Source organism: Sciurus vulgaris (genome assembly GCF_902686455.1).
Source record: "Sciurus vulgaris genome assembly, chromosome: 12".
NCBI classification, from domain to species: Eukaryota; Metazoa; Chordata; class Mammalia; order Rodentia; family Sciuridae; genus Sciurus; species Sciurus vulgaris.
The window spans coordinates 83134592-83155724 of NC_136473.1; the positions used below are offsets into that span (position 1 = coordinate 83134592).

General features: G+C 39.3%; 1 protein-coding gene across 5 annotated transcripts in view; it reads right to left on the reverse strand.

The window, feature by feature from the left end:
* NR5A2 (nuclear receptor subfamily 5 group A member 2) overlaps positions 1 to 21133 on the reverse strand; it is a 134651-nt gene that overhangs the window by 36879 nt on the left and 76639 nt on the right. For all 5 annotated transcript variants that reach the window (XM_079106046.1, XM_079106043.1, XM_079106045.1 and 2 more), the window contains one exon: positions 12411 to 12558. In XM_079106046.1, the coding sequence (XP_078962172.1) occupies positions 12411 to 12558 (148 nt within the window). The remainder of the gene's footprint in view (positions 1 to 12410; positions 12559 to 21133) is intronic.

Genomic DNA, 21133 nt, shown 5'->3' on the forward strand with positions numbered 1-21133 from the left:
GTATTTGGTTTTACTGATGAGGAAATGAAGCTGATGTAAGTACCTAAGGATGCAGTAGAACAAGAGTCTGAATTCAAGCCGGCAGGCATGATCACTAGGCTGTACTACCTCGATAGTGAGAACAAGCCATGGATGCCTCCTCTTTTCCTCGTTCCTTACTTTGCACATTATTCTTTCGGATACAAGTCATGAGTCTTTCTCTGCTGCATGGTACAGAGTGATGACAGAAGGTCTTAAGTCAGTGAAATTGGCTTGGACCATGGGATCCTCAGCCTTTTAGCTATGTGGGCTTGGGCTTGTCAGCCATGCAAGTTCTGTAGAACAACTGTAACTTTTAATGCTATGATATATGCAAGGAAAATGTGAGGTGGCGTGTTCTTCTCAAGTAAAAATGTTTGAGCCAGGCATGGTGGTTCATGCTTATAATCCTGGCGACTTGGGAGGCTGAGGCAGGAAGTTGCCTGGCTCAGCAACATACCTGCTGTCTCAAAAAAATAAATAAAAGGGCTGTGGATGCAGTTCAGTAGTAAAGCACCCCCTGGGTTCCATCCCAGTACCAAAAAACAAACAAACAAACAAACAAAAAAACCCAAAATCAAAACAAAAAACAAAAATGAAACCACCCACCCTACATAGAAAAAGGAATATTGGGTATAGGAAGTGGAGGGAGTGCAGAGTTACTATTTCATGGGCACAGAATTTTCATTTTGGAAGATGAAAGACATTCTCAGATGTCCACTGGGGATGGTTGAACAACAATTGGTATGTACTTGACTGTAATGAAATGGTGAATTTCAAGTTACATAGATTTTACCACAATGAAAAGAAAAATTAAAAAGGCCTACATAGATTTTAGTAATACTACAAGAATAATTATTTTCTCTTAGGATAAACAGTGCAAAGAGAGGATTGTTTCAGATGTCCTATTATGCTTATATATATAACCAAGCTGGGATAAAATGATACACAATTATAATGTGGTCATTCCGCCTCTGGGAACCAGACAGAAATCAGCAGAGTTGAGCTCTGGTATTATCATGCTGATGTTTAGGGATGGTACATAGGCCAATGGACCTAGCAAAGCTGGGAGAGTCCTAGTAAGGTACTATTGCTGTCTTTCAAAGTTCAGGATCACATAATTGAGCATCCACAGTGAGGCCCTAATATAGTAAAATGCAATGTGCCTTCCATTCTTTTCTGAGAAATTGCTTTTACACAACACAATGATGAAATTGTTAGATTGAGTTAAAAAGGACAACCAAGAAACATGTAGGTCAAATTTTTTCTCAAAATAATGCAAAAACACTCTTTCCATGACTACTCCATATCTGTGCTCCTTTCTGCAGAGAGTCCAGTAACTTCAATTCAAAATCAAATTCTTCTTCTATGTGACTGTGTACAAGTCACCTAACTTCTGTTAGCCTCAATTTTGTGGCGTAGGAATGAGAGGTGTAGGCTTGGCAACATTGCAGGTCCTTTACACAGCAGGTTCTTTTTTAGGCTAATGTTCTAGAATCTGGTCTCTCTGGAGCTGAGGCTGCAGTTGCTGTTCAAAATCTGAGTTTGGAACAGTGCCCTGGTGAGGCTCCAGGAGGTGACCCCTGCACAGTTTCCCCCACTCTCTTTTCATACCTCTGATAGCTGCCAGATTTGTGTAACATGGGAATTGACAAATGGCTTCTCACTGATAAAATATGACTGAAGGAAACGTGTGCGTGGAACAGGCATGGCTTCAGAGGAAAGAAGGAACAGAAAGGAAGCAGAAAGGTGCCCGCAGTGTGGCTGGTGGCAGTGGTGTTTTGGACTAGTCCCTTGGTGCATAGTGCTTAAACTGAACACTGTCTGCAGGGTTCAAGGAGAAGTTCTTATCAAATTGAGGAGTTTTCTTCTCTCTAGGCTGTGTTGCCAATTCCTATGCTGCAGAACACGAAGGCTCTGCATAACCAGTGCTCAATATGTTTTGTAGAATTTAACATTTCAAGATGACAAAACGCCTCTTACTTTCAGATAACTTCTTGTTACCTGGATTAGATGGTTCCATTTGGAATTTAACCCTCTTAACCAAACACAGGCAGAAACCAAGATCGGAGACTTCAGTGTTATCAACAAATTGGAAGGAAGTTTTCACAAATGACTCAGATGGATCTGCTCCATTCTTGAAGAGACCCAAAGCTCTGGGGTGAACAGAGGTCACTGGTGTGCAGGCCCCAAGTCGGCATATCACCCACAAGCCTCTGCCGCACAGCACTAAGGTAAGCCCTTCATTCTGAGATGTTAACAGTTCAGCTAAAGCAAGGAGAAATGTCATCCAGAGCAAATGACACTCTCACTTCCTTTCCCTTGCTGGTAATTCTTGATGTGCTGGGCCAGTATATCTCTGAAAAATCATTTCACTAAACAGCAGCAGTTAGCAAAGTGACAATATTAGTATTAATAGCTAAAATATAATAAACATTTTTAGACATAAGCTACTCAGAAATATGCTTAAATAAATGCTATTTAGGCAATTATATTCTTGTGCCAGCAGATAACAAATGATAATCACTTCTTCCATGGCTGTAAATACATATTGATTACATTCAAACTTAGAACTCCAAAATGAATTATATAGGGTCATTGCTAAACTGCTTTGCTCACCGAAAGAAAAAAGAAATCCACACAACACCTATTATACTGCATTTAATTAAGACAAGCATCAACTTTATGTGCCATTATTTGCTTCTGCCAAATCTCTATGGTGTAAATATTGAACAGAGGCATCTCTTGAATACTAATCAATCCTCTCTGAATTTCAAATGATTACATCAATTTTAGGGAACGCTTATTTGCCAGCATTGCTCTCAGCTGCTTGTGGACCAGTAAGGCATTAGTATAAAGATATGCGTGGTGGCTTGACAAGTGTCTAGTGAGTGTTTTTCTAAATTAGAATATCACAAATGAAAAGGTAAAAACCGAGGCTGCATGCTAATTGTAAGACAAACCCTGGGGATATTTCTTTTGCTTATCTGACTTCAGGAGGAACCACGGAGGAAAAACCCTGGGGTCAAGATGTGAGGCGAATACACAGTATCTCTAGACTCTGTAAGCCAGTCCCACACAGTGGGTGTGTGCGGGATTGTGCACTCGATTTGGAGAAAGGCTGAACTAAAGCAAGCCCTGTGCCCAGCATTAGGAAGGACAGTCACCAAGCAATGGGAAGAATGGGGTTTGCTGATGCAAGATCACTTTTATTTAATATTCAGATATAAATTGTGATGTACAAACAGAAGAGTTTACTAGTTTTCAACCTCTCAGAACCTTTTACGGCTCTTTTGGAGCAAGGCTGTCCACAGAGGCCTGAGAACAGGATTCCTCTTTCACTTTCTAGAACAGCTGTATTTGTATCAAGTGGCACCCTCAGAGTGGCCATGCTTGGAGTCAAAGAGGGAAGCAGTAGGTCATTTTGCTTTAGGTGTTGCAAACAGTTTAATCGCTGTGATCAAATTTCTCAGTTGGGTTTCCAAACCTTGTTTAATAACTGAATTTAATGTTGTGAAAATGCAAATGGCTAATTCGTTCCTCCCTTTGTTTCTGTTACTTTCCTTAGACACAGACCTTTAGTTTGATAGGAAAAAACAAAAACAACAACAACAACAACAAAACCCAAAACCAACTCCCACAAACTCAACAAGTTGTGGGGGGCCTCTTTTGGATAAGTATGTAGAAATAAGTGTCCCCGTGCATTCCTTTTCCAAAGGCATGTCTAGGATGTTGACAGGCCACTCCCGAAGTGCTGAGAGGAAGGACCCGGACTCCGACTGCATGCCCACGTGCAGTGCCCACGGAGGTTTACTGCCTAGGAAGGGCAGGATGCATGACGCCTGAATACCGCCCAGCCAGAACAGCCCCACAACTGGCCCATCGTCAGTGACTCCATACAAGAGGTAGCAGAAAACCCTCTTGATGACCGACACTCTGATGCCTCGCTGACATCTGGTCTTGGGTTAGGAGATGGAATTGCACTTTAAAGCACCAGTCTGTGCTCGATGCTGCACTATTAGGGTATCCTTCCCAGGGGTGGCAAAAGGAAAAAAGAGGCTGTGTATGGCGACGCATTTTCTCTTCACAGCAGAGCACACACCAGCCTGTCTAAAAAAAAAGGGAGGGGTCCCCCTTAAAGATAAGACTCACAGGCAGGCAGAAGGGGGCTCTGATTGAATGGTTTTCCAGGACATGTTAAACAGGAACCTTTTGTATGGTACACTTAATGATTTTGAGGCTTACTCTTTCTACAAGCCCTGATTGCCTCTTGTTAAGTGAGATGGGGGATCAATAATCCCTCTGCAATTCTTTGCCCATTTACAAAGCTTTCACTTTGCAAATGAAGCATGTATACACACATGCATGTATATACTTATCTATATGTAGTCTTGACCCTGATGAAATTCCTATACATGATAGGTTGTGCTGGAGTCTTAAATCTACCCCTGAGTGATGTGGGCACCTGAGGCCTGTCTCACCTACTGGCATTCTGCTTCACTAATTACTCTGTGGAAAGTTTCAACAGTGAACCTTCACTGGGTTCTGCTACTGAAAGCCAGAGGACTAATTGGGGGTGGGGGTGGGGGGTAAAGGAGAAAACAAGTACTAGATTTTATTTAAATGCCAAAGCAGAAAAATTATTAAACAAAACTCAAATAAGGAAAAAAACAGCTACCACATCAGAAAATAAAGGCTATTCAAAAACTAACCAGTGCTGATAAATTTTCTCATCCTGAAGGTTAAATCAATCACTAGTAAAGGTAGTGCAATTTTGTTTATTATTAACAATGTCAACATCGTATTACATGAGCAGATTATGATCAAACCCTTTGGGAAAGTAGAAAACTCTAGCTGAGGACAGAACCTACAAATTCACCCACCTCCCTACAGTCCCCATTCCTTCCCAAGGAACTTCATTCCCATGAATCAGATTGATATGTTCAGCTATACTTTTTCTTTCATTCTTTTTTGTTTTTAACTTTAGAGTTTATTATAGCCATGCCCTCCAGAAAGGAAGAAGACAACCAAAAAGTTAGCTGTGTTCAAAAAGTTAAAATGGATGCTAAAATAGACATATAAGTAATTAGAGCTCATGATCACTTAGCTTTCTTTTTTATTTAAAAAAAAAATCTTGGATCAATTTTATCTATCTATCTATCTATCTATCTATCTATCTATCTATCTATCTATCTATCTATTTATTTATATGTGGTGCTGAGAATCAAACCCAGTGCCTCACACATGCCAGTCACAACCCCATCCCTCACTTAGCTTTCTTAATGTCTACTGACTGGTCCAAAAAAATGTCAACCCTAAGAGGCAACAATAAGCTAAAAAAAGGAAGTCTTTGGAGACTTTAAGGCAAAGGCTTTCTACAAGCACTCTGATGCTCTGAAATCCAGAATTCACACAGAGATAAAAACAAACAAAAACTCATGATATATTTAGAAACCTAGGGAATTCAAAGCTATGTAATTAAGCTCAGCTTACTTATCCATGGGTAACAGCCCCTGGGCATGGGGAAACTGCATCTGTATTGAACATTTATATACGTTTCTCTTGTCATTAGTCCCTGAACGATACAGTATCAAAACTATTTACTTATAACTGACATTGTGTTAGGTATTTTAAGTAATCTAGGGATGGTTTGAAGTATGCTGGATGATGCATGTAGGTTATATAGGACGCATCTTATGTAGGGAATTTAAGCATCCTCAGATTTTGGTGGGGCAGGTAGTGGTGCTGGAAACAATTCCTTCCCAGGATACTAAGGACCGACTCTGTTCAGTAAAGATCAAAAACTCATGTCAATGAATCCCTTGCTATCCCCAAAAGAGGTTGGTTTTCTTCTTGGTCCACATTTTTCAGATGATCGTCTTTTCCTGTATCATTTTGTCTGTATAAATGGTGCCTTAGTAAGTATACAGTATTTTTCAAATACTGATTGATGAGTTCAAATGTCTCTGAATAGGACACTATGCTGGGGCGGAGAAACACTGGGGACACTGGAGTTGTTGGTTCTAGACCTGGCTGAGGCTAAAATGTTGAGTAAGTCATCCGGTTTAGTTTCTTCAGCTACAGAATTAGGGAGACATTCTCTCATGTCCCTTCCCTCTGTAAGGGAAAGAAACTGGATGGTTTACTCACATGAAGATATTTAACAACACTGTTGAAGGACAGGGCACTTCCTTCTATGGTTCATTTTGATATCTGACAAGCCTAATACCATGATTTCAAATACGACCTAAATGCTGATCATTAAGGATTAATTCCATTTATTATTTTCTATGTAAAGGAAAATGGCTTTCTAATGTTCATTTTCCTTATAAAATAACCCCCTTCATAATGTGAACACTTACATTCTTTCTAACATAAAAATGCCAAATCCCCTAATATTTATACATGGGATCTATTTTCTAGCCTCCTTCTTTTGAAAAAAAAATTTTTTTCTATTTTTGTATTTCCCATTACATTTTTTTTTAAAACCTGGAAGTTGGGAGGAAAAGCATGCATTCATTCATGAATGTAATAAATATTTATTAAAAACCCATATCTGTCAGGTAGTATACAAGGATAAAACATGCACTGTGTTCATGAACCTCAGAGTTTATAATTTGATAGATAAAAGGCCCGGACTTCACCACAGAGCCCCCCTTTGTTTAGTGCTAGACTCAGGGGGTTAAAAGGAGCCATAACAGACAAGGTAAAAAATGTTCTGCTTTGCCCTTCAATACCTCATTTCTTTCTTAACCCATGTATGATTTTAAAGGTCTTTCAAAATCTTTGGGTCCATTTTAAAATCCATTCTAACTTGTTGATCAAGTCACACAAATACTGGTTATGCTGGGACAGTACAACAATTGCTTAGACGACACTTACAGTTAAGATAATGGACCTAACTCCTTTAACATGGAGGTGTTGTGGCCTGAAACTAGCCTGAACCAAACCTGGGGAGGAAGCGAACAACTCCACCCTCAGCGTGACACTCACGTTGTGCTCTTTGCACATCCAGTGATTCTCCTCAGAAAAGGCTCAGGTGGCAGGCAGGTGAGGGCACCACACAGGAGACAGCCTTTCTGCTGGGACCATTTGAATGGGTCCTAAGATGAGCACAACCTGCCTTCCCTGGGCCATGGTCCCAGGCTGTGTGATGGTACCATCAAATGCCACAACCAATCAAAATTGGGTATGAAGCAAAGGTCTACCACCAGGAACAAAAATATGATATTCTTCATGCAGTTTACTGGAAACAGGGCTCTCGTTGATGCCACAGAGGAATTCTATAATGTGCCTCGACTACTGTTACTTAGCAAAAAAAAAGTCTCTGGCCTTGAATTTGCTTGCCACAGACATGCATGGCATTGCTACCTTTCATCATTAACATTCTTTGTAAAGTTAGCTTTCCAAAAAGAGTATAAATAGGCATCTGCTCTCATAACCTGGAAAAAGTAGAAATATTTCCACCCTCCACCCCACCAGGGGTTCTTGGTCACTGAGTCACATCCTCAGCCCTATTTTTTTTTTTTTTTTTTGTATTTTATTTAGAGACAGGGTCTCACTGAGTTGCTTAGTACCTCACTTTGGCAGAGACTGGCCTTGGTGATCTTCCTGCCTCAGTCTCCTGAGCAGCTGGGATTACAGGTATGTACCACTGTGCCCAGCTAGATTTAATTTAATTTGAGGAGACATGTTTTAGAGACCTCTTTGAAAAAAACTTGTCTCATAGAACCAACCTGCACTTGGGAGGTAACTTTTTGGCTAAATTAATCTCCTATTACCAATCACAAGTACTTTGCTCTGAGTTTAAATAAGTCCCCTTATTCATGCATCATATCAGTAAATATTTTTTAGGTCCTTGTGTGTACCAAGCAATGTCCTAGAAACCTGATGTACAAGAAAAACATAAAGGGCAATTTCTAACCTCAATGGGGACTCGGTCTAAAGCAATGGAAAACAGAAACATTTACAAAGCGAACAGATCCTTTCAGTGGACTTGAGAGTCTCGAAGACACTTGAAGTAAATATTGTCCAGTTTTTAGGTTTGGGAAATTCCCTCAAAGAGAATAACAGTCTCTGTAACTCACTTAAACATAAAAAGTGCTTATAGAAGTATTTCAAAGAGAATAGTTTATAACAAATCAAGGATACTCACTAAGGGAACAGGATGTCATATGCTTATATTTCTTTCTTTTGCCACCTAGGTCACAACAAAAGTCAGAGTCCAGCCACTGAATCTCCAAGCTAGGTCATTCTCTAGGCCAGAATAACATCTTGGTTGGCAATTCTGGTCACTCGTTGCTTTGAGGACCTAAGCCATATTAATATTCCTGATGGACTTTAACATGTAATGATATTATTCAGGATACCACAGATAAAAACCAAGTGACTGCTTTCCATTTCTGCCCTTGTTTCGGGGAAGTAATATTTTGTAGAATTTCTACTTATCTAAAATGCATCCATGATACTGAGGTTCAGGATGCCTACACTTACTTTATAAGATTTATTACTACACTGATGGGTGACAGACAGTCAATTTCTTTTCATCATTCATTTTGATTCCTTGTTAGAAGAAGGTGGGAGTATGAACTAATAAATAAACATTAAAGTTTCTATTTTGGTCCCTCTTGGGTCATCAATTTTAACTGGCCAACTTAGAATATTTCCTTTTCTGCCAAGTTATCAATGGGTGAAAAATATGGTATCTCATAGTTCGGCAACAAAATATTGTAACTTAGCAAGATCATAAGAACATATTACAACTAATGTGCTCAACAGAGATCAAGCCTCCAGAGTCTTATATTAAACACTGAGAGATACTGGGAGAGAGGGCATATTTCTATTCTATTTCCATTTTTGACCAGCTTAACCCATTCATGTCTGCAAATGGATTCCATATGAGGAGAGTAGACAGTAGAACTGAAGACACTTACTCCAGTGGACTTTTATTTCAGTCCTGTCCTTTAACTTTTCACGGAACCAGGAATCAGCATTAGTGGAGAACAACTTTTAGAGGGAGGATAGCTGCGCCTGGAACCTGCTTTGACCCAGATGATCAGCAATTGATTCTGGGGACTAAATACTCAGACATTAAAGACTCACCCTCAACCTCTCCTTTTGGATTTTGTCACTACCTCCAACAACCAATAGGCTGTTCATATCCCTCATCTCCTTTCCACCCCCATGGGATTAAAACCACCTCTTTCCACATTGCTAAAGAAGAACAAATCAACTGAAGCTACCCACCCCACCCCCATTTTAAGAGCTCTGCTATGCTTCCCAGTTGCCTACAGAATAAAAGCCATGGCACCTAATTTTGCTGACACTATACCCACAGTGCCTACTGAGATGCTTGGCAGATGGCAAGTGCTCAATGGGTATGTGCTGAATGTGTCTGGGGCCTGCTCCTCCATGGCCAGCCTCTTGCTTAGCTCTCTAGCTGCACCTGCTGCTTCCCTTGTGCTGTATTCGTTTGTTAATTGTTCCCTCGAGGCATCTTTTCTCAGCACTGGGGACTGAAGGCTTTGCTCATGCTAGTGAGTACTCTACCACTGAGCTACATCACCAGCCCATTTTAAATTTTGAGACAGGGTCTCTCTAAGTTGCCCAGGCTGGCTCTGCCTCAATTCTCCTGTCTCAGCCTCCCTCGAAGCTGGGATGACAGGCAAGCACCACTGTGCCTGGTCCCCCAACTCATCTTATTCTCTTTTGCCTTCAAATTTTTAAACTGACCGTTCTTTTGTTAGAACGCTGCACCTGCTCAGGATCACATCCCATCTCCTCTCACCAAATCCATCTGGAAAAGGCTGTTTCAGAATGTGATATATGTAACATGTTGTTTCATTCAGCCATAAGGAAGGATGAAATTGTCATGTGGAGGAAAATGGGTAGAACAGGAGAACATTATGTTAAGTGATACGACACAAACTCAAAAAGTCAAGGGCCATTTTTTTCCCCCTTGTAAGTGGAAGCTAAAGAGGAAAAACAAAAACAAAGGCTTAGGGGCATCGCATGACATCAAGGCGAGATCAGTAGAGCAGAGAAAAGGGACCAGGGAGAGAGGGAGGAAGGGAAAGGGAAAATACTGGAGAACGATACTGGCCAATATGATATGTAATAATGGATCCCACCATTATGTACAACTATAATGCACCAGTAAATAAATGGCGGAGAGAAGGTTAGTCCATCTCTGACATGAGAATGTTGCTGTAGCCCTCTTTCAACGGAGTCTCTGGCCTCTAATTCCACAAAATTCTCATTTTTCTTCAGCATGAAAGAAGCTCAAGGTTGGGCTGGGTCTAGAACTTATCTGGCTTCAGGTTAAGGGGGCTCAGGACTCAAGAGGACTTGGGTCAGCAGATACCTGGCTGAGGACTTGGACTGGGCTTTCGCAGGTGGCCCTGTATAATTTCATTACCAATCATGGGTAGAAGAGGTGTTTGGGGGCAAGTCTGGGAATCTAAAGGTTGATTAGTTACATAATTCAATAAAGTCAAAAAATTTTAAAAAGGTTATATATTGTTGCTATGGGGAAGAAAGTTTTCTGCTAAAAACCACCTGTATTTTACAATGAGTTCCATTTTCCCTCTTTCTTTAAAAGTGAATTCTTGACCCAAACCTGAAACCCATGCTGTCCTGTCTTCCTTACACAAGTCACCAGGGTATCAGCACACCTTTGCTGGTAGCTCATGGGTGTCCTATGCCCCCCTAACAGCTCAATGAAGGAAGGAGCATGTGACAGGTTCAAGAAGACAATTTGTAAGGTACAAAGGCTGAGAGCCTTTCAGACCCACTCTCCATCCCCTATTGACTGGCAGAGAATGTAATAATTTTGAAAAATGATTAAGCAAGATAAAAGTGGTAAAAATAAAAGGTGGCTTGTGGTTAATGTGCACATCATCAAATGTAATGTAGTTCTCCCACTAATTTAAAATACCATTGAAGTGAGAGGACTCTCTCTAAATATTTTATCACTGAGTTGCCATAAGATTTCTTACTCACATATTACCCCATTTTCTGTTTAATTACTGATCAAATGTACTAGGTTGCAAAGACCGAGATCTTTCCATAAAGCAGAACATGGGAGATGACAGCAAGCAGGCCTATGCTATCCTCCTCTTGACTCTCTGAAAGCTGCTCTTGGGTGACAGACGTGAACTTCCTTGACTGGAATGTTCCTGCTTATTGTGGTTAATATAGAAACCACACAGGATCTAGCCTTGGCATTATAAACCTTTGAACACTACATCTATAAAATTCTGTTGTCTTTTTAAATTTTCAATAACATTTCTTTATGCTATATTTATTGCACTTTCCCAAATATGAAAATGTTCTTTGTATTTGAAATGCTGACTATATGTGAAAAATTAACCCTGGTTCCATTACTTCAAACTATTCCTTTATTAGCAACAGTTGTACAGTGCTGTCAAGAGGCATTTTAAGACTAAAGTGCCCAATTCGGAGAGCAGACACATCTGTTTTACTTCGAAGTGTGTTTTATTGTTTTATTTCTTGGGATATGAATTCACAACTATCTTATAACTAAAGACTAAAGAAAAAACACATGTTGGTAAATCTGATTTCTGTGTTTTTTTTTCATTCAAGGGAAGTTGCCTCCCTCAGCCGTCTGTCAGTGAAGAATAAATGGACTTGGCAAAAAGTTTATTTAAGTTGGCTTTATTAAGCCAACAAAATACAGAAATCAAGTAAGGGACAGGCAGAAAAATCTGTTCCTTTGAAGTCAATAAAAATCCATCTCCTTAATCCTTTTTTTATTCCAAGCAGTGGTGATTTTTCTCAACTGGCTCACTGAGAACCTTGATTTAGCTAATCTGTCTTGCTTAGTTATCTTTCTTCTCTAAAGCTTTCTAAAGAAGCATCTTTCCCCTTGACAACTGTCATCCTTTATGCTTGCATAGTGCTGCATCTGGTTATAAACATGCTCTCGTTAATCCTGATAGAGACTTAAAAAAAACAGGCTTTTAATTACCATCCACATATTAGAAGAATAAAAGAAGAAATAGGTAGCAAGCGGAAAAGAAAGACACATGGAATGCTCAATGGCAGGAAGATGGGGAAAATCTGAGACCACACATCTTTGCTCTGCTATCTAAATTCAGCCTTCTGTCATGGTTTCGTCTATTGCTTCTCTGTTCATTATGGAAGGAACCCAGGACTACAATTGAACAGTTTCTTTTCCACATTCCCACCTATCAGTAATGGGTGAGGAATCAAGTAGAAATATATATTTTTGTGGCTAGATATATTCATGTGGGAAGATTTCATGATTTGAAAGGAAAGGCAATATCTTGGTGGAAGAAAAACATTTTGACTTGGCATTTGGCATCATTGAGTAATGTTAGGTTGTATAGCATGAGAAAAGGATTTCTTACCCAAACTAAAGAGCACCAAGAATTTCAGACACACAAACTCTCGTTGATCGAACTGTAGGGAGCGAAGTTTTGCCACTAGCTCCTGTGCGTGACTCATGAGGTTATTGAGGGTGGCCCCGGCTTGCGATGCGATTATAGAATAGTCCACCTGCAATAAGTTTTCACAAATATTAGAATCAGAAATACATATTTCACTTGAGATTGTTAAGCATGTGGGTAAAATCAGACTGCAATATAGACTTATACCAGAGAGGGCTCTCCCCTTGAAAGTAGCTTAGACACATCCTATTATCATACAGTGAATCACAATTAATCTGTTACATCTAGTTGTGGGGATGGGATGAGCTTTGCAGGGAACAGGTTTTGATAGCCTGAATTTTACAAGTATATATACCTTCTTTCTCTTGTGAAGTTACATTGTCACAGAAAATATTTTTAACTCAAGTTGAAAGAAAGAATATACTGCCCATAAAATATGAACCAATACAGCGTTCTATTTGCACACAAGGACAATTGCCAGTATATGAGGAAAATATAGGCTGAGTCGCATTCCCTCTGTATTTTGAGGTCACATTTTAACACAATCCTGGTTCAAGAGTATATGCTTGTGGATAACCAAAAATCAGATTTCCAGTATTCATTAGCATGTTGCTTCCTTAAAAGCTATGACATAAACCTGCTCGTTTCAGGTGATCCCATTAGATTCCATCAAATGAACACCTCTCTCTTTCTCTCTAAAGACAGCAGTGACCTTATTTACAAGAACAATTCCCTGGTTTGGAAAACAAAACAAAAATAGCTTATTCCCCGTATCATTAAAAAGAAAAACACTGCAAGGCACTGATCTTAGATTATTCCTGGGGACATAAGACATAAGAAGCTCAATTTATAATAAGTTAAGATGTTGGGATGGCTGTCAGGGGTAGTACTGGCTTTGCTGCTTCGTTTACAGCATAATGGGAAAGCTCAGTTGGTACCTGCCGCTCCGTCCTTGTTTTACTGAAGAGCTTTCAGGCAACCAGATACTCTTTTAGGTGCATTTAATATTTGCAGCAGCAGCAAATTTGTCTGGGAGGCAAGTCCTCATCTGCCACTCACCCAGAGCAGACTGTATTAAATTTTTATATTTATTGACATTTCATTACCATAATTGACTGCACTTGCTTCTCTAGGAGAAGGCACGGGGCTGCCTCCTAAGCAGGAGAACTAGTCCCTTGAGTAGAATTTGCAATTAAAAACAAGGCAGAATGGATTTTTTTTTATTGTGTAAATATGATGAGTTGAATTTTCAGCTTTAACTAGAGAATACTAGGTGTACAGAAACCTTTTTCAAGAGTGGGAAAAATTATGAGTCAGTGGAAAGACGACCCCCAAAGGTGTCAATCAGTTTATAGATAGTCAACTATGCATGAAAAAGCCACAGTTAAAAAGTGTCTTCTAGGAACCTCCTGCACCCACCACCTTGCTGTCCTACTGTTGTGTCCATCCTTGGGCTGTCCTCTGTCCTAAGAACTCTGACCATATGAAAGGAAGTTCAGAACCCTGAGCTGGAAGACAGGACAAGTTGTTGAACTCTGCAGAGCACAGTGGGAGCATTTGCCTAGCAAGCAAAGTAATGCCTGACAATTATTTTGCCAGTTAATAATATAGGTTGAGGATCTTCTAATCCAAAAATCTAAAATCTGAAACGCTCCAAAATCCGAGAACTCTTTCAATTACAACTTGACGCCACTAGTGGAAGATTTACATGACTGGTTGCAGTCAAACCACAAACTCACTAAAAATATTGTATGAAATTACCTTCAGGCTATGAATATAAGGTGCATATGAAACAAATGAATTTCCTGTTTAGACTTGGGTCCCATCCCCAAGATATCTCATTAAGAATATGCAAATCTTCAAAAAAAAAAAAAAAATTCCAAAATCTAAACCACTCCTGTACCCAAGCATTTCAGATAAGGGATACTTCACCTGTCCACAGAGACAGTTGGGCTAGATGAATGAAAGCAAGGCAACGAGGTGACAGTGGTAGAAGAAATCTGAGACAAGATGCCACCCGGGTGGATATTGCTCTCTAAAAACAGAGGGCTTGAGCCAGTCCGACAACATCTCCATCCCTTGCTGTCTTCATCTTCAAACAAGGCAGTTATGAGAGATGACGATAAGGTGCCTCCCACTTTTGTGATTAGTAAGAAATAATCATAGTTGGAATAATACTACTAATTTAGAGTTAGAACTAACCTAACGCACAGTGACACACACACAACATACTGTGTGTGTGTGATTATGAATGAATCCACAGGTGCTCTACCACTGAGCTACATGCCTAATGCTTTTTGTTTTAAGGGTCTCGATATGTTGCCCAGCCTGGCTCCCATGTTTGATCCTCCTTCCTGAGCCGCTAGTGTAGCTGGGATTAAGGCCTGTGCCACTGTGCCTGGCCAAAGTACATTTTAATAAAAGTCATTAGTTAAGCTCTAAACCAGGAAGACCATGTTAAATAAAGCACAAATATGTAGTAATTATTTTTCATATTTTTAGTTATAGATGGATACAATTTTTTTTGTTTATTTTTTATTTTTTTTGTTTTTTGTTTATTTATGTGCTGATGGGGATCAAACTCAGTGCCTCGTGACTGCTAGGCAAATGCTCTAGCACTGAGCCACAACCCCAGTACAAATATGTAGTATTAATTAATTTTTTGTTATTAAAATGTGATTAATGCTGGGCATAGTGGTATATGCCTGTAATCCCAGTTACTTGGGAGGCTGAGGTGGGAGTATCAAAATTCAAGGCCAGCATGGGTAACATTAGGTAGGACCCTGTAGGGTAAAAGAGAAGAAAAAGAAGAAGAAAAAAAGATGGGTTGATTACATTTTAATGTGTGCACATTTCCAGCAGGTCTGTAATAATTAAGTTCAAATACTAGAAATTCGTACTTGAAAATGCATTACACTATAACTGAAAGGAATCTAAATTGTTTCTTGGGATTATATATGTAGTGAGAGACCTCTACTGAGAGGGACCTCAGGAAATCAATTGGCATACCAACAACTTTATAGCCCTACATTTATTTACATGCTAATTTGAAAGCTCAAACATGCTTATTAAATGAGGGCTCCAATAACACTTCTTTCAAGGATAATTTATCAAATTGCACAGTTCTGAAGGAGGATGGGTGATTTATCCCTGAAATGGCACAGATATCTGCAACTTCCTTATATTTTATTACAAACATAATTATATTTTCATTGTTGAATGCAGAGTTTGTGCTCATTTCACGAGCAGCTGGCCTTGTCTTTTATGTACTTAGTAAAATTAATTTATTGCTCTCCTACATGTAATCTTTGTGCCATTAAATTCAAGGGAGATATTGAAAAAATACTCTAAACTGATGCCCCCTTTGAGTAAAATTTCATTTATCACCAAGGTAGAAACACTTTTAGCTAAATTGCTTTTAATATTAACCTCCAAAATTCTGATGACTTGTATGTTGTAAGATGCCTGTCATTTTAATATGATACACAATAATCAAAGATAATAAGTTAACAGTAGGCTTTTCCCTTAGGATGATGTTACAGTGGTTGTTAATTAGCTACAATATGCAAATGCTCAAAAATCTGACCCCGTCTCAAAGTTTTCCATTTTTTTACTTTACATATACACAAATGTATGTGTTTAAAAAAAACACTGAATCGAAAAGAATTCTTCTCATAAGATGCTAATTATATAAGTGACCAATGTTATATACTAGTCATTGATTTGACAGTGCTGATTATTATTGATAATCATTATTCCCTTTTGTCTAATGAAGTTATACACACGCATGATTAAAAGATGCAACTGAAGCGTAGAAGCAAACTTTAAGGTTAAGGCTTAGAAGGAAAGTTGTGCTCCTTTATCTAATTTTCCTCTTTCTTCAAGTTCCAAGCAGCAGTTTTTCCTGAGAATCTCTCATTGCCCTCCTTCCTTCCCCCTGTCCTTCCTTCCTATTGGGGTCCTGGGGATTAAATCTAGGGCCTCATTCTGCTAGCCAAGCCCTCTACATGGAGCAACCTCCCCATCCCCCTCCATGCCTCTGCTATAATAAAGTCCCTACATTTATATTTTTCAGTAGGAAAAAGCCAGAAGATTGGGCTGTGGAGCACCTGGGGACTTGCACCCCTCAGTCTATCTGAGTGTCCCTATAAAGCCATGTATGGACATCACTACAAGCTTCAAGGTGATATGAAATTGCTGTTTGGAGTTCCTTTTGTGGCAGGACTTTGGCGGTGATATTGTGGACCGAGGCACATATTACCATCCGCTCATCTTAAAAATACTCAGAATGAACATTTTCAATTATTCCAGAAGTAATCATCATAAAGTAGTTGAAAAAAAATTACGAGATACAAGAAAAAGAGAAAATTTCATATGCAAACCTAAAACTTGAACATGAGTGGTCTGGGTGTACTCTGTTTCTTCTGGGTGAGGCTGGAAAAAGTTGTGGAGTTTAGTTAAAGTTTTATCCAGCAACTTGTCTCTCTTCAATTTGTGGGGACAGCATGATCTCATAGCCTGGCATTAGGGGCAAGGCGCTTCCTTATAGAAGCTGAATCATCCAGATTACTTGGAATTCCTGGCTCATTCCCTGCGCACTTCCGCCTCTGAACTTCAGTGCACTTATCTGAGCCCAAGTCCCGGGGCTTACCTGTGAAAGTGCACAGTGCAAGGCCTTATGCAAGGGGCAGTCACTGTGGTCATTAATTAGACAGAGGAATCACAATTCTTATAACTTTTGGCTGCAGGACTGTGTTGAATTGTTCTCCCCTCACATCTTTGACTTCCTTTGTCTATTGGACTATTAGAAATATATTTTGAATTTAAAAAAATTCCTTCCTCACCTGTTAAGTGGATGCCAGCCAAGTTGCTGGTAGGGGAATTTTGCATGCTTTGTGGGCATAATGCCATTCTGTCCCCCCCCATGATATCAGTGTCATGGCTTTGATGCAATCAATACATCATGAGTACAGACTTCTATGTTGTTTTAAAGTTCACACTCCATGCAAATCCATGCTACTAGGTGAGTGTGTCTCAGTGGTGAATTATTTTAATTTATTTAAAAAGTAAGGAAAACTATTATTAAATAAATAAATACATTGTTTCCAAAGGCTGGAAGAGAACGCTAACAAAAATGGTGATTTTACAAAAAAGATGATTTTAGGGAAGGAAGTAGCATTAAGAATACTATTTTTGCTGGGTGCTGTGGTGCACACCTGTACTTCCAACAGCTCGGGAGGCTGAGGCAGGAGGATCAAGAGTTCAAAGTCCTTAGCAACTTAGAGATACATTTTTTTTGTATTTTATTTAGAAACAGCAAGATCCTGTTTCTAAATAAAATACAAAAAAATAGGGCTGGGTATATGACTCAGTGGTCGAGTGTCCCTGGGTTCTATCCCTGATACTAAAAAATAATTTTCTTAATGGTGAAATAATTTTATAATAGTAAGTAGTAATCACATTAAAATTGCTTCTTGATAATTTAAATTTACCATTACAATGTGCTTACAACGCCACCCCTAAAAAAGAACACATAAGTTTACGCATTTAGCTTCAACAAAAAGGAGATGAATTTGTTTTGCTTGGAATTTCCACTGATGCCTTTTGGTGTGTAAAGGTTGCTATGCACAAAGATCAAATTAAAAGTCTGTGGCAAAAGCAAGCTCCATAGCATCTGTGCATTACCCAAAAGAAGTGGAATGGTGCACTGGTTAGGAATACAGACTCAAAGCCAGGCACAGTGATGTGTTTCCGTTGTCCCAGCTACGGGGAGATTGAGGTAGGAGGATGGCTTGAGTCTGGGAGTTTGGGGACAACCAAGGCAACATGGTGAGACCACCATCTCAAAAGCAAAACAGTAACAACCCAAACCCATGTAAAAACTATGGCACTGGCCTGCCTGGACCTGAATCTCTGTTCTCCCTCTTATGACTTGTGTTTTGACCTTGATTCAATTACTTCACCTCCCTTGGCCTCAGTTCTTTATCTGTAAAAATAAAGGGATGATAATATTTTCTTCTTAGAAAATATTGACTCCATAAATATCAGCCTAGTTTTTTTAGTTTTCTTTCTTTTTTTTATGGGTGGTGGTGGTGGTGGGTGGGGATCAAACCCAGGAGGGCCCCATGCATGCCAGGCAAGTGCTTTACTGCTGAGCCCCACCCCCAGCTCTCCAACTAGTTTCAATAATTTAAAGTTTTTATGTCAGAACTTCACAGAACTATTTCCAGTGATTCCTAGTGCAATTCTCTCCTGGCAATACCATTATAACCCTAACTGGACAAGAGACAACAGTGAAGCTCGAATAAGTCAAGGCTTTTGCTCAATATGACATAGCTAGTAAGTTCTGGAGAGGAGACACAAACACAAGTTGTTCTGTCTCCACCCCAGGCTGGGTTTGTGTATTTTACACACATGCCTGAATGCAAATGCACACACACACACACACACACACACACACACACAGAGTTTTAATACCAAAAAGCAAGTACTCTGGCAATAATAATAAAGATAAATACACTCTATAGATCACTTGTGTTTAGACTACAAACAGAAAGGTATATGTGGTTCTCTATTTCCTTCCTTCAGTTACTTCCATATATTTCTGCCTTTTGAAATCCTTTCTTTCTCCAGAATATTGTTTTACTCTTAGACTTATTATGGTCCTTTCCTACCATCCATCATTGTATACACTATTTTCTTAAAATTAGTGCACATCAAATATTTTTTTAAAACATTTTTTCAGTTGTCAATGGACCTTTATTTAATTAGTTTATTTTTATGTGGTGCTGAGAATTGAACCCAGGGCCTCACACATGCCCGGCAAGCACTCTGCCACTGAGCCACAACCCCAACCCTCAAATATTTTATTACTGTTATTATTGCTGTTTTAACAAAAATCTAGCTTCCCTGCTCTTGCCATCAGGAAATACATGCCATTCTAAGAAAATTAAACTTGGAATTTTCACCTGTCTTCCTGGTCAAAGGGTAGGAAATGGCCTAACATTGTGAAAAGGAGATTTATTATTGGGAAAGCACTGTTGGTATTCCTGACCCATGAGAACTAGTTGGGAGACAGGGGACAAGTGAACTGTAGCAAATGCGAGGGGGGACTATTCTGGGTCTTGAGCCCTAGTTAATTTTCTTAAACATTCAGTTTAAAGAGACAGGATAGTCTTGATTTAGTGAAATTCACTTTTTTTTTTTTTTTTTTAACTACCAAGTTGAAAATCTTTATTTCATTAAGATATACAAATAGAGTTAATACAAAAGTCTACATATTTTGTGGTTTCTGAATATTTAACCATCAATGGCTTCCATGAGAAGCTATTATTCTTAGTATTCAGAGAAAGTTCAGATGCCTCATATTCTATGAAAGCCCATTTTTTTTCTTCCTTTCTATCCACCAAATCAGTCTTTTGAAATTAGTTAATATTTATCATGTACTTAACATATTTGTAATTATAGTAGGAACGGTTGGGGATATAAAATAAATATTTGTTTGTCACCCTGAATTCAAATATCTTTCTTGGAACTAAGGATGTAGCTCAGTGGTAGAGTGTAAGTTTATCATGTGTAAAGCCCTGGGTTCCATCCTTAGCACTGAAAAAAATAAATAAAAATTTCAGGGGCTGGGGATATAGCTCAGTTGGTAGAGTGCTTGCTTCCCAAGCACAAAGTCCTGGGTTCAATCCCCAGCCACCACCAAAAAAAAAAAAAAAAAAAAAAAAAATCAAGCATCCTTCTCATTCTGTTACTAAGGTCATGTGCTCTGGAAAAGTCTTCCTGCATAGCACTTTTGCTTTCTTCTATACATTGCAGGAATCGCAGAAATGTTTTAAATACCTTTTCCAGTCTATTCTGTGATAGAAGATTTTCTCTGTAACTGTCCTAAGTGAGACTGTGTGATTATAATGAAGCCTCACTGGGCTATTCACTTACACTGGAGGGAAAAGCACAGGAAGGAACTTTGACACACTCTGACATGCATTCAAACAGGGGAGCGGGAAGGATCTGGGCTGCAGGAAAGGTGTAGGAAGACTGTTTTCCAGCCAGGGAGTCCCTCTTCCAGATCTGTTTTGACATACAGGGCAGCAATAACAGACTATAGACTATGATTTTATTTATCCCTTGATTTTTCTGGGTATGGAAAATCAGAGAGGCAAGACATGTACTTTCTCTCCTTTTTAAATGGTAATTACCTTTACCAGGGGCAGCACTTAAGGCAGAATGAAATGTGAAATAAGGAATATTTCTAAAGAGCAGGAATGGAATAGCACAAACCCATTTCATTTCTTGAAACGCTGAAGGAATTGAAATCGAATTACATTTGTGAGCCGAGTCTTGCCCTTCTAATGCACTCCTAGTTGGGCAGAAGGTGGGAGGCACACCTTGTGATTAGACTCTAAAAATGGGTACGTTTCCTTCCAAGAGTTGGATCACGGGAGAAAAGTGCTAAACAAAAAAATTCAAAAGCACAGGGAGTCAAAGCATTTTCTTCTCTGGAAATCTTTTCTTATAAGAGGCACAGAAAGTGGGGACCTGATAGCTGTGGAGATGGTTGAATTGATCCAATTGGCGTAAACTGAAGTAGTGCATGCTTTTAATTTGATTGGGAAAATGTGATTTATTAATAATACAGGAAATGGTGTGGAGACAGCCTTTCGTTTTCAAATATGCACTGC